The sequence below is a fragment of the Aptenodytes patagonicus genome, chromosome W (assembly GCF_965638725.1).
Source record: "Aptenodytes patagonicus chromosome W, bAptPat1.pri.cur, whole genome shotgun sequence".
NCBI lineage: Eukaryota > Metazoa > Chordata > Aves > Sphenisciformes > Spheniscidae > Aptenodytes > Aptenodytes patagonicus.
In genome coordinates this window covers 632,520-645,601 of record NC_134981.1, presented here as the reverse complement: position 1 = coordinate 645,601, position 13,082 = coordinate 632,520, and the positions used below count along the sequence as shown (strand labels likewise).

General features: G+C 47.3%; 1 protein-coding gene across 3 annotated transcripts in view; it reads left to right on the top strand.

Moving 5' to 3' along the window:
- Positions 1 to 378: 378 nt before the first annotated feature.
- LOC143171866 (E3 ubiquitin-protein ligase NEDD4-like) overlaps positions 379 to 13,082 on the top strand; it is a 203,522-nt gene continuing 190,818 nt past the window's right edge. For all 3 annotated transcript variants that reach the window (XM_076360983.1, XM_076360982.1, XM_076360981.1), the window contains exon 1: positions 379 to 473. In XM_076360983.1, coding sequence (XP_076217098.1) covers positions 426 to 473 — 48 coding nt within the window. In that variant the 5' untranslated portion in view covers positions 379 to 425. The remainder of the gene's footprint in view (positions 474 to 13,082) is intronic.

Below are 13,082 nucleotides of genomic sequence, written 5' to 3'. Positions count from 1 at the left end.
TTGTGCCGCTCCTCGCTCTCCCTCCCCCTCCCGGCTGGCGGGGGGAGGGCGGCAGCAAATCAGCCCGGCCCGGCGGGGCTTCCCGCCCCCGGCGGCCGCCTCCGCCATTGGGCCTGCCCGGCTCTCTCCCCGCCCCACTGGGCCGCCGCCGGGGCTCCCCACCGCGGGGAGGGCGCGTTCCTGCTGCCGCGGTGAGCCTCAGCCGCCGGCGGCAGCGCGGGCGGGCCCCAGCGCCGCCCCCGAGCGGCGGCCCCGGGCGGTACCGCCCCCGGCCCCTTCCCGCCGGCCGCGGGCGAGGAGCGGCGGCGGCAGCAGGAGGCGGCGGCGGGCGGCTCACCTGGGCCGGGCCGGCGGCGCCCCCGTGAAGCCCCCGAGCGCGGCCGGGCGGGAGCGGCGCCGAGCGGGACGCCCTGCGCAGCGGCTCCATGGCGACCGCGGCGGTGGAACCGGTCTACGGGCTCTCCGAGGACGAGGTGGGTCGGGGCGGGGGGCGGCTTGGGAGCCCCCGCGGGTGGTCTCGGCCGCGGCCAGCCTGGGGCCGGGCCGGGCCGGGGCCGTGGGCGGTAGCGTGCGTGTGTGTGCCCGTGCGTGTGTGCGCGCCCGTGTCCGAGTGTGCCGGGGTGCGGGGAGCCCCGCCCGCCGCGGGGGAACAGGCGCCCTTCGCCTGGCCGCCCCATCGCCATTAGCGGCGTTGGTGGAGGGGGAGGCTGTGGGCAGCCGGTCCCGGCAGGCAGCCCCCGCCGGCCGGGCGAAGGTCGAGGGTCGGTCCGGGAGGGCGCCCGGCGGGCCCGCCCCGTCCCGCTCCGCTCCTGCGGCCGCACCGCGGGGCTCCGCGCCCCCGCCCGGCAGCGCCGCCGGCAGCAGCCGCGGGCGAGCGGGGAGACGTGGCGGCGGGCCGAGCGGGGCGCCCTGTCCCGCAGAGCGCCGGCAGCCGCCGCCGGCCCGCTCGCAGCCCCGGCAGGTGCGTCCGCCCGGCCGGCCGCCCGGCCCGCGCCGTCCCGGAGCCCCGCGGCCGCCGCCTGCAAGGGGCCGGGGGCGGGCGGCGCCTCCGCTGCGAGGAGCGGCCGGAGACCCCGCCGCCCCGTGCCCGCGGCCTGGCTGCCCGGGCGGACCTGGGCGCTTTGCCGCGGGGCTAGGGAGCGGGGTCCGGAGGGTTCCCGGCGGCCGGTGTGCAGTCCCCGCCGCAGAGCGTTTCCTGGGCTGTGCCCGGTTCCCGTGGCCGGATCCCCACCGCCACCTCTCGCCCCTGCGTGCGCGGCGCGCCTCAGACGGGGGCTGGTGGCGAACAAAGAGCCGGGGCTGGCGATGGAGATGCTGTAGGTGGGAGGCAGCCGTTGCCTCGCAGCCTGGCGTGGTGAACGGGCTCTGCCCAGCGCTGGCTGCGCAGCTCTGCGGGTGTCCCCGGGGAGCGGCCGGGGGCAGGTGGGGGAAAGGCCGCTCTGTTGAAAGAGGAGGAGCTGCGTGGCCGACCCGCTGGTCCCCCCCACCCCGTATCGTGCCGGGGAGCTGGTGTCAAACACCGCCTGGTGCCTAATGCAGATGGAGCTTGATAAACTAGGTAGGACTTGTGATAACTAATCGCTGTGTTCTGGTTTTATCAACTGATGTCTTCTGCAGAACCATATACCGTGCTAACAAATTAAATATGCATAAGCTGAACAGTCCACTCTATCTTATGTGAATGTTAAAAATTGTAGTTAATGCCCTTTTTATTTCATTGCCTTGGTGAGGTACTCTTCCCCCCCCCCCCCCCCCCCCCCCCCCCCCCCCCCCTTAGTAGGCAGAATAATAAAGCATCAGAAAAGGGACAGGGTATGTTACTGTTCTGTGATTTCAGTATATCAGCTGTTAGTATCAGGCATATTGCTTGCCCAGGTTGTATTTTTACAGGAGTGAATAACGATAACAATATTACGTCCGGTTTTATGGGACTAAACATGAAGGGCTATCTGGCAGTCGTCTTGTGCTATAGAAGAAACTGGCATAAAAAAATCTTCTGACTGTAGAAGCTGCCAGACAATTTTATTACCTATTATATTTGAACGGCACCAAATCTAGATGACTGTACCATTTAATTCCAATTGGAAGGGAGGTTCGTTGGCTGGAGTGAGTGTTTTTATAAAGGGGGGTGGTGGTTAGTTCTGCTTTTGTTGATTTATAAAGCTATGAGAGCAGTCTGATTTGAAATGCTCTGTATGTGCGTGAAGGTAGAGGAGAAGAGGGCGCGTTGCGAGAGCCTTGGGCACATAAGATAGTGAACACAAAATCGGAGGAGAATCTTTTCCTGCCTGGGTTGTTTTCGTAAGCCTTCATGTGAGGACAAGGCTAGCTGACGGCAGCGGAGGCTGCAGGAGTCCCCCGAGCAGCTCGCTCCAGCCGGCTCCCATGTGCAGGAACGCTTCTGTGTCACCCAACCCTTCAGGTAACCTGGGCCCACTGCCAAGCAATCTGTGGTGATCCTGCCTGCTCCCAGGGTGCCAGAGGGCCTGTACGGGCTGCAGGAACAACCAGGCCAGCGGGGCTTGCCGTCTCAACGCGGGCACCCCAAAACACTTGATTGGTGGCAGTTACATGCTTTCACGGTTTTGAGTATATTAGGAAGTGTGATCTGTGAGGTAAAGGGAAACCTGTGAGCCATCCCGCCATGTCCCAAACAGGTGGCTGAGAACGTGATGCTGGAGTCTGGCTGCTGCTTTTTTGGTTGTGTACTCACTGATACCTTTTGTGCCTGCCTCCTTCCTTGACATATGCTGGTACTTGCGCAGAATGTTAGAGAGAAATGAATACACAGAGAAATCCACTGGACGGAGAAGCGCAGCTGTTGGCTGTGCTACTCAGCGCCCCACTCTCCACCTTGGCTCTGAGATGGAAGGGATCTCATGAGAGCAAGGGCAGTTGCTGTAATGGTGCTCACATCCCCTGCTTACGCTAGGGACCTGGTCTGCTAAAGGGTGGGCATGGCGGGCCAGGTAAGAGCATCTGTCACTCACCTCCTCTGGTAAAACCAAGCTGTTTGAAAAAGAACTGCTTGGAAAAGCAAGCCTTTGGTGTCTCCACGATGACCCATGGTGGTCCCACGTCACAGATGCAGTTGATGACTGCAGCCACCCTACTTGTGAGGAACAGTGGACTGGTTCTTTGTTTTCTGTATTGCTGTAGATTGTGACGGTGCTGGACACTTTAGAGAACAGAGCAGTGATCATCTAAAAATACGACAGGAGACCGCAAATGGATATAGGGTGGAAGAAAGAGGAAAAAAGGACAGGGTGAGGAAGGGCATGGAGGAGAACGCGGGCGGTATTACGCAGCCCGATGGGCTGTAGTTTCAATATGCCAACAGCCTAAACTGTTGTTGAGTCTGTGGTAAATGTATGGGTAAAGGAAAACACTGAAGGAGGAGAATCTCCCTCGGGAAGGCGGCTATAAGTAAGCTTCGTTAAAGGTAAATCTAAAGAGTGGTTGAGAAAGGCAGGTATGTTTGCAGTTTCATTGCATGCTGGCTTTTGTGGATAATGACTTCTCATTAGCATTGGCTTGGATTTGACTTGTCTCTTTGTTTTGAAAAGCAAAATCTTTCTGCTAGTCTTGAGAGGCCGAATCATGTATGCGAACATGTTTAGGCTATTAATTTTTCTTTGTCCCCACCTTGGTTTGAAATACAGTTTGCAGTTCTCTTTTATACTGTTTTATGTAGGGTTTTAAGTAGGCCTTATGTAGAATTACCTGTCCTAGCACATTTGCTGATTGGAAAAAGTAGTTATTTAAAGGTAAGCTAGACTTACTTAATGGCTTCCTATAAAAATAGCAGTATCTTACAAATAATTAAGCATAGGCTTAACTTCTACTTGCACAGTAGATGTACGTGTCAGTAGGCCTACTTCATGTCTTAAATTAAGCATATGCTTAAGTGTTTGCAGAGTTTGTGCCTACATTAATCTCTAAATAGCTATAATTCTCAGTGGATACCTTCAATATGGACATCTGTTCTCATTTCGTTCAAATACTCTGATAGGCGTTAAGACATTCTGTAGTTTAGAGACTTACTGAGTCACAGATGACAAGCCAACCATTGCATTTAGCCACTGTCAGACTACGTTTTTCTTCAAATGTTGTTTTCATAAATCTGCCTCTTTGTAAATATGAGCTATAAAAAAATTTAGATTAATCTATTAGTTAAAATTAGCTGTAAATCAAATTCACTTGATACGAATTTTTCACTGTGAGGCTGGCTTTAGCACTGCCACAGGTTGCCTGGAGAGATGGTGGAGTCTCCGTTGCTTGGAGCAATTCAGAAGCCATCTGGACATGGTCCTGGGCAACCGGCTCTCGCTCGAGTGGGGGGGTGGGCCAGATGACCTCCAGAGGTCCCTGCCAACCTCAACCAGTCTGTGATTCTGTGAAATAATATTTATGTAGGCTACTGGAAGCTTAGGTGCTCTCATGTAATCTTTAAATACAAGTATATTTAAAAACTTACACCCCTTAGTAGCTGAAAATGCTTATGTTCCTGTGTAGAGCGTTCCTCCTTCTAACTGAAGAGGTGTATCCATTGCACACGCTTGGTTTGTGAGATGGCCATTTGTTAAACGCTCCTGTTGTTAACAGTGACGGGTCTTCAGTGCTGGCCTCCGGAGTGGAGAGAAAGGGAGCGAAACTGGAAGCACCAGCCCAAGTGACGTAAGCGATTTCCCCAGCTTCTAGCATTCGTTTAGGGAGTTCCTGAACCATTGAATACCTCAGGACCATTGATTTTTAGGAATAACTGGAGTGATCTCATAAACTCAAATTACTTTTTAGTCATCTTTATTCCCTACTCCCACCCCCCCCATCCCCCCACTAAAGAAGAAAGGAAATAATATGTCCCTTAGAGAAGTACACCTCTCATTCATTTCAGTTTGGGTTCCTTGAGTGTCATGGAATTGAGTATGGCCCAAACAAAAGGGAAGTTTCCACAAGTATTCCCTTCCCCTTTCTCAGTGTGCTTGGGTGGAAGAAAAACTTGCAGCTGCTTCTGTCTCATTTGGTTGAATAAATAATGTGTCTTCAGAAAAAGATCCCTGAAGAAAGAGTATCTTTTTATATTTTAAAATATAGGCAAAAAAGAGGTTCGTATGTGAAACTGCTCTCTCCAGTTCCAGCATTCTTCTCTTTTCAAGTTCTATTCAACTTCCGTGACTTGTGATTGAATAAACTGAAATTACAAGCTTTCTACTGAGATGACATTTTGTCATGCATTAGAAATTGTCAAAAAGGAGCTTATGTTCATGAAAATATCTTGATGCATGAGATATAATTGCATATGCCTTAAAATAAATAGTTCTGGATATAGTCACTGCAGCTTAACCTTTTTTCTCATCTTGATTCTTGTGTACTGTACTGCGCAAAGCACTGTGTGTGAGAAATGAATCCTGAAGGACCTCAGGAGCCTCTGTGGCACTCTACTTTTAATGAGACATGCGTTTGGTAAATACAAGCAAAACCAGTTTTCAGTATGATGGAAATGGTACCGGTGGATGGGATGAATTCCCATAAAGCATTGGCTTATCTATACTTTATCTAACATCAGGGTAAAGAATAAAAATAACATTTGCCACAATGATGTCACGGTGAAGTACAGCTTGGGCCATGAGGTGACAAGGAATATGGCTGCAATACAATGGATAAACTATCTCTTTTTGTGCAAACTGTTTCAAAATGAGGCACGTGGGAAGTTGGCTTTTGTGTCTTGTGTTTACATCTTCCTGATGGATTTGTTGCTCTGGAATGATCTCCCTTGAGGGTGTCTCTTTCCCTGTACTTGAATATCATGTTAATGAAGTTCCTCCATGTATGTTTTGGTACTGTCCATGAGATGGGGCTGCGAAGGCTTTGAAAGGAATAAGTTATCGCACTGCTTGCGGATTAACTTGATTTATTACTGAGGAAAAAGGCCTCAATTTTTTCCTCCCCCACTTGACTAAATGACAAAGCAGTGACATAGTGGAGTTCAGCGTTGGATTTCTCTACTTTGCATTTTAAGCAAACCATAAATTTTTGAAATAAGCCTGACGGTGAGTTGTTGGGGGACGTGTCTGTGTTCTGCATGGTTGTAATTAGATTTAAGGTACTGTTTCCTGATACATTGCCTCGATGGTAAAACTGTCTCTTCCTGCTCACCCTGCTTCTGCACTGCAGTTGTACGGCCGGAGGTTTTCTGAGCCCAGGCTGTCCCCACAAGGCCCCTGCCAGGACTGGCGCCTGAGAAGGGGCTCTTAACCTGTGTCCCCCCATTGCACTGTTTCCCAGCTCGGCAACTGGAGCAGCGCTGGAGGACTGGGCGTTGTGGCACTGGAAGAGCGTTGGATGAATGACCAGGGCACTGGGCATCACTGCAGGTGATGTGCTGGAGAAACAGCTTGTAGACAGTTGTGGTTCCTCGTTGAGCGCTGCCGAATCTCAGCTGTAAGGTGGAAAATGGGCAGAGCGGTGTGAGGGGGCCAGCCTGCCTCCGGAGTGTGTCATCCGGATCCTCTTAGCTCCAGCTCGGCCTGCTGCTTACGTGAAGCAGGAGGCTTTTATGCAGAAAAAAACCTTGAGTTCCTGAGAAGATACACCTTTCGTGAACAGCGCTGTGAACAGGCTTTTTAAAAGAGAGGTCTGTTTCTGCTCTGAATACTCTGGTTATATAAAAGCATAACTCTTTCATCAGAATGTGAGCTGGGGCCTCCCTTGGTCACAGCAGTGACACAGTGTCTTAGTAATAAGCAATTCAGAATAGTAACTTTTTTTATTGACTTTTTAAATGGAAAAAAAAAATCTGAATTGGTTTTATAGCTTCTAAGTGCATTGGCTTCCCAGGGATAGCACGTAAAACTTTAAATGACGATTAAAAAGTCCAGATAAGGAAGCATTTCATAAATGAAAAAGCTTGCGTATCTACTTGTTGTGGCATAATAACAAAATTAATAGGCTGTGGTTCTCAGTAGGTCAATAGATTTTTATAAAAGCTTACATTTTAAACCTGCTTTTAATGAGTTATCAGCATATTTCGGCCACTGTTACTGACACTAAGTAAATTCTAGTTTTAATGTAAAATTAATGTAGAGACATTTAAGGTGGCTTCTATTAAAAAGTGGGTCTGAGGGAGTGAAGAAATTTTAGTTTTATAGATGTATGCCCATTGAGAGATAGCTCTGTCTCTCTTCCACCCTTGCTCTCTTGTAAAGTGATTAGGTTATTTTAGTCTTGTGAGCGCAGGTGAGGAATGGTGCTGCAGGTAGTTCGGCCATTGCCTTCATTACTGCCCAAACACTGTTGTTGGGGAAGGGATGATAAGCATCTTGTTGGGTTTAGTATTTTTGAGATCCATGTTATGGGCTGGCCGTTGGAGGGCACTGTGTAATGGTAAATGTAAACTCAAGGTTATCATCTGTTTCTGCACAGATACTGTTTTCCTAGGAAGTAAACATGGACTGTGAGCCGCACACCTCTTGAGCAAAACCCTTCTGCTGCCACAGCAGTCTTCTCAATCTCAGAGGCACAGCTTTCTCTGGGAGTTTTGTTTAATGAATCTCTAATAGGGGTTTTTTGTGTTTTGTTTTGAAAATATAACCAGGCATGATGAGAGTGCCAAATGAGCTTATCTTTCAGAAGGGAATAAAAGTAATATCTTAGGATGTTATAGGAAGAGAGAGTGCACCACTGCAGCTTCTGGCTTGGAGTTGTGTCTTGAGACAACGTGAGGTTCAATAGGTTATAATATTTATCCTTTCTAAACCAAATACAGCTCATTATGCGAGATGGACTATCTCTACAGGTGCTGTAAGATCCAGAGGCCACATCAGAGACTGTGGGACTCGGTGCTATTATCTTTATTCATGTCATACTTGTGGGTAATGTTGCATGAAGCCAAAACAAGGCATCTGCCGTGGGGGCTATGTGTGCTTGTGTCGCAAGATCTGATGTAGATGCAGCCTGTTTGGCAGCTAACTGATTTCAGCTGGATCAGGCTAAATTGACAACTTCTTAGTCCCAGAGGATTATATGGGGCCAAGACCTCTTGCTTAATTAAACTCTGTGGCATATAAACTGGGACTTTTCTGAGTGAGCTGGAAACCTCTAGGCCTTTTAATAGCAGTGAGGGATGGATTATCTAACAGCTTCCATCAATAAAAAGTCGTAGATGCAATATCAGTGTGCAGAAGTAGCTTGATTTAATTATAGTTTTGTAAATTCTGGTGTCAGTGAACAGAGAAAATGTCACTAACTTTCATAAATTTCTTCATCTTTTGCTTTCACTGCTACTTCCTCTTAAATGTTTGTTTTAACTTTGTTGAATAAGAGAGCTTTACTGCTACAGTAAAAGAAATGCTACTAGCCATTTTAGAAAGAAATGAAGTGTGATCTTGTAAATACTCTGTTATTTTCGGTAAGCTGGGTAAGAATGCAATGGCAGGTTGGGTGACTTCTCCGACTTGCACACCGGGAGAAAGGAATGTGGTTTTACTGCTGGCATGCTCAGCTCAGCTTGGGACTTGAGCTGCTGCCATTTCATTGTTAAAACCTGCCAGGGGTTTTACCTTCAGCGGGGACTAGAACTGTAGCTTTCGAAAGTACTTAACCTGCTGTCATGCTAACTTTTTCCAGCATGGGGTTCTTAAACGGCCGAGTTCCTAATGCTGGAGCGCTCCCTTCCCCTGCTCCCTCTGTCTTTTCCTCTCTCCTCCCATAAAGGAAGAAAAACAAAACCTTAGGAAAGGGATTGTTTTCTGCAAAGAAGCAGCAATTAACTAGTAATTCATTTTAAAATAAGAGATGTGGTTAAATTGCATAGGCCTGGAAGCTAACTGCAGTTAAAATAGCTTCAAAAAAACAAAAAACAACCCAAAGCCCCAACAAAACAAATCCAAAAACTTGATTCTTGAAATATATTATGAAATGTCTGTCTTCCAGATGATGTCGACTGGGCAACAAACTCAGTGTGTGTATTTGTAATCGTTCATTTTTTCCTCCCTCTATTCTTTCAACCTTAATTCCTGTGCACTGACAGGATGTAGATATTTGTCAGAATCCTGACTTCTAGGAATTAGGAACCTTGCCTGTAATCAAAAGAAGTATCTACAATTCTGAGAACACTGGCAGGATATGAGGAATAACTCCATGAATGAGTTGTGCTTTGCAATTAAGCTACAGTACCTTATTTTTGTGTCTGACTGCATGGATTAGTGTTGTTTTATTGGTGTCATGCCAACTCAAGACAGGTTTTCTTTTTTTAATGTAGTTTATCTGCTGGAGAAGAGTAGAATTGTTCAGAACAGTGCACAATCATGTCATCCTCTCTCCTTTGGCAGTTCCTAGTTTTGAATAATCCTGGCTTGAGGATAAAAGTATGTTCATATAATTGGTGCTTTTCTGTCTGTTTTTACTTGAAAGCAGTTCAAAGTCTTGCTCTTTTTAAGCATCTTTACGTAGAGGATCACACTGTGTTCATGGCAGGATTTTGGAGAGATGGGAGTGATGAGTAACTCTCAGTGGAGGGCATCCTGGGATGACTTCCTCATCGACTGTCTATCTGGTAACTGTGGTGGGGAAAAACTCCACTTCTGGCCTCATCCCGGTGAGACTGGACATGAGGTCTTGAGCACGCTGCTCTGTAAGCCTTGGTTGGTGTCCGTGTGCACGTAAGGTGGTCATCGCAGCTCAAATGGTGCTTTGCTCTTCTGTTCCCCTGCACCTATGGGGCAGGTTGTGGTGGTGTTTAAGGTCTTCGGAGGGTGGAGAAGCATTTTATCTTCCAAGAATGAAGTGATCTGGAAGATAAACTAGCAGCAAGGAAGTTTTTGGGATACGTTGAAGGGAGGAGAGCCAAAGGAATTTTTTGGGTTTTGTGCTTTGCTTGCAGTCTTCTTCCTCTATGTATTTATCCAGTTTCTCTGATGAGAGAGAGAATATCAGGTCTCCTTCATGCCATGGAGTAACTTACATAAACTCATTAACTTTTGAAATAAGTCAACAAAAGTATTTAACTTTTTAATCATTGAGAAATTACAATAGAGACATTGCTTCGCATTCTCAGTATTCTATTTTTTTCTGCTGAACACCAGCCAGGCTTCTTTTCTTCCTAGGTTTTGGTGTGTCTATATGAAATCTTGCTTCATTTCTTCTGCTAAATGAAAGCAGAGACATTGGACTCAAACTTTTTTGTCTGTTTGAACAAACTTAATAAATGACCATTTATTTAATTAAAAAAAAAAAATCTTGGCTGATTTTATAAGTTTTTAGCCACCCTTCCTTATGGCCAGCTAGTGATAAGGTATTCTGGCCAGCATGTAGTTGAAACCATAGTCATGCAGTCATCAGATCCTGATTCTGCTGTGTCCAAAAAGAAATAATAGTAATAAAAAAAAAAAAAACCAAAAAACCCAAAACTGAGTGAAAATTAAAGACTTGACTTTCTATTATAAAGAGAGTGCCTCACTTTCTTGGTTTTGAATTCAGAGATACAGATTTGGTCTCTGAAAGGTCCTTGAGCCTTAAGTCCCTGGAAACTAGGAGGTAATAAGATTTTGATGTTGCCAGGTTTTTGTCTATATCTTATTCTCTTATCCTATCCTGCTTAGTCAGGATAGGAAGCCATTTGCTGGCCCCATTGTACTTTTGGCTGGTATGTCTACACCTATGAGTTTAAAGGATGACTTTTTGTGTCCTGTTTTTTCATATTTATATGTGTACTTCCTTAGGTAATATAGATCTCTAGAACTTAAATTGGAAAGAGCCAGTAGATCGTCTGGCTCTGTAATAGCCAACTTCTGCCCCTAAGGCCACAAAAGTTGCAGACTGTTCTGGACTAGCTCCCAGACATGAGCAGCGTTGCGGTGGGACTTGCTGGGTGAACTAGGTCTGCTCTGGAGCGAGGTGAGCGGATGGGTTCCCTGGGTGCTGCCACCCAGTCATCCATGAAGCAGAGCTGGATCCGTTCGGCAGTTTTATGTGGGGATTGCTGGAATTCTGCTGTCATTGCCCAGCTGTTCAGAAAGCCTCAAAGCTCTGAGGTGTGTGTTGCACCTCTTGCAAAGGTTTCTATGTGTGGCCTTGTAGGGTCTGAGATCATCATCTCAGATCTTGGCTGACATTGTGTGTCTAGTAAATTGTGGGGTGTCACTGGCATAATGCAACTGTCAAATGGCAAAGTCTGAAGGTGTTAGAAAAGCTAATTCCCCATTGTGGCGAGGAATTGGTGGAGGGGAGGTGACCAGGTGGTCCCAGCATGCTAGCTTTGTGCCAAATGGAGGAAGATAAAGTCTCCCCAGGTTCTGGTGTGGAAGAGAAGTGTCGGGTTTTGCGGTGGGAAGGAGGAGGCCAAGCTGAGACCATTGGTGATGGAGACAGCCCAGGCATCTGAAGCTGAATTGGCTGCTCCTGTAAGAGGTCCTTTAGCCCAATTTATTAAAATGAACCGAAATCTGGATTTATGGGTTCAGTGTAATGAGCTGGGCTGTGTGCTGTGGCTCCCTCATTACCCTGGTTTCCTGCGGCTGGGGCAGGCACAGCTGGGTGTGATGTGGACCTCCAGCTAACTGGCTGGAGGTTCATCTCCCTGCCACCTGTGAGTCGTCACGTGTGACCATGGCTGAGCATTAGGGCAGTGCATGTGCACCACCTCTGTTTGGCAGAGGGAGTCGAGGCTGCTGGTGTTAGGTGATGGCTTCTTTAGCAGCTGATAGGAATCTAGTGGATTTGCACTGCTGAAAGGGAGGTCCTGCTTTCTCTTGTGCATCTTGGGACATTCTGTGAACCAGTACAAACTGCTATTTTGCAGACAGCTGCCCATCTCTTTGCTGGGCTGTTGAATTGCAGTAGCTGCCAGAGAGGTGATGAGAGTCAGAGGTATGTGGCAGGAGCTGCTGGGGTGGTGGTGGAGGGTGTGTGCGAAGAAGGGAGGGCAGGACTCTGGTGGTCGTGAGCTATCAAGTTGGCTGTTTGGATCTTATGAATCCAAAGCTTTGGCTAGAATCCTGACCCTGATGAAATCCGTGGTAAGTTTGTCTAAAGACAGCTCATCTGTAGCCTTCTGGAAATGTGAAATGGATGAACTCCCTAGCAAAGAAGTGGAGAAAATAAAGGCTTCTTCAGTTTGCCTGTGATGACGTTTGTGGTGATGGGAGTGGTGAGAGGGACACATGGTGTGTGGACAAAACCATGTGTCTGTGCTTTCTGCTTATGGTGATTTAGCCTTATTAACAAAGCAACAGAATTGCTGCTTTTGAAAGAGCAAGCAGCAATGTACTTCCTTAACCTCTGTTCTTAGTAAGATGATGGTATATGTATTATAAAGTACTGGCTTAGTCGTTGGTTATAACTGTTGAGCCAAAAGAACTTGAAAATACTCTGTTTTGGACAAGTCTTGCTTTAGTGAACTAAATGATAGCTGCAGATTATATGGAATACATAAATGGCATATATGCAGTTTCATTTTATAGCTGTGGTAATGTTGTAATTGTTTAAAGTCTCAGTATTACTGGGCTCTCCTCCCTGGCTCTGTTTGTATGTGCTTTTTTTCCCCCCTCTCTTTTTTAAAATGCAGTCTTAGTGCTAAAGTTAACACATATATGGATCAGTAGATAGACACTTGAGGAGATGGTGAACTTCCTTGCACTTGCTAAGAAAGTTGATTCAGGAGGACAGGGAGTGGCAAGTTGAGAAGGTGTGTGCTATGGTGAGGGAGCTGCTTCACTGCTTATGTTACATATCTTCAGGCGTAACTCTTTATTGGTGTCTGTAGTGGCATTTGGTAAACTTTGAAACACTCAAAGTACTAAGCGTCTAGAACCTTTGGGGTGGTTTTGTGATTATTTACAATTTTTCTTATGGGAGTGCCAAAAATTAAGTATTGTGTTTATATTTTTAAGAAGTACATCAGTACTATACATTGCATTGTACTGAGTAGGGAATTTTACCATTTTTAACGGCTACAAATATATATTTAAACCAGGCACAAACAGTCTAGGCATTGTGGAGGTACAGTTACTTATATAAACTTGTGGAAACTTCTTGAATCTCATCAAGTTACTGACTGAAGAGTAGCATTTTCCTTATGGTTAGGA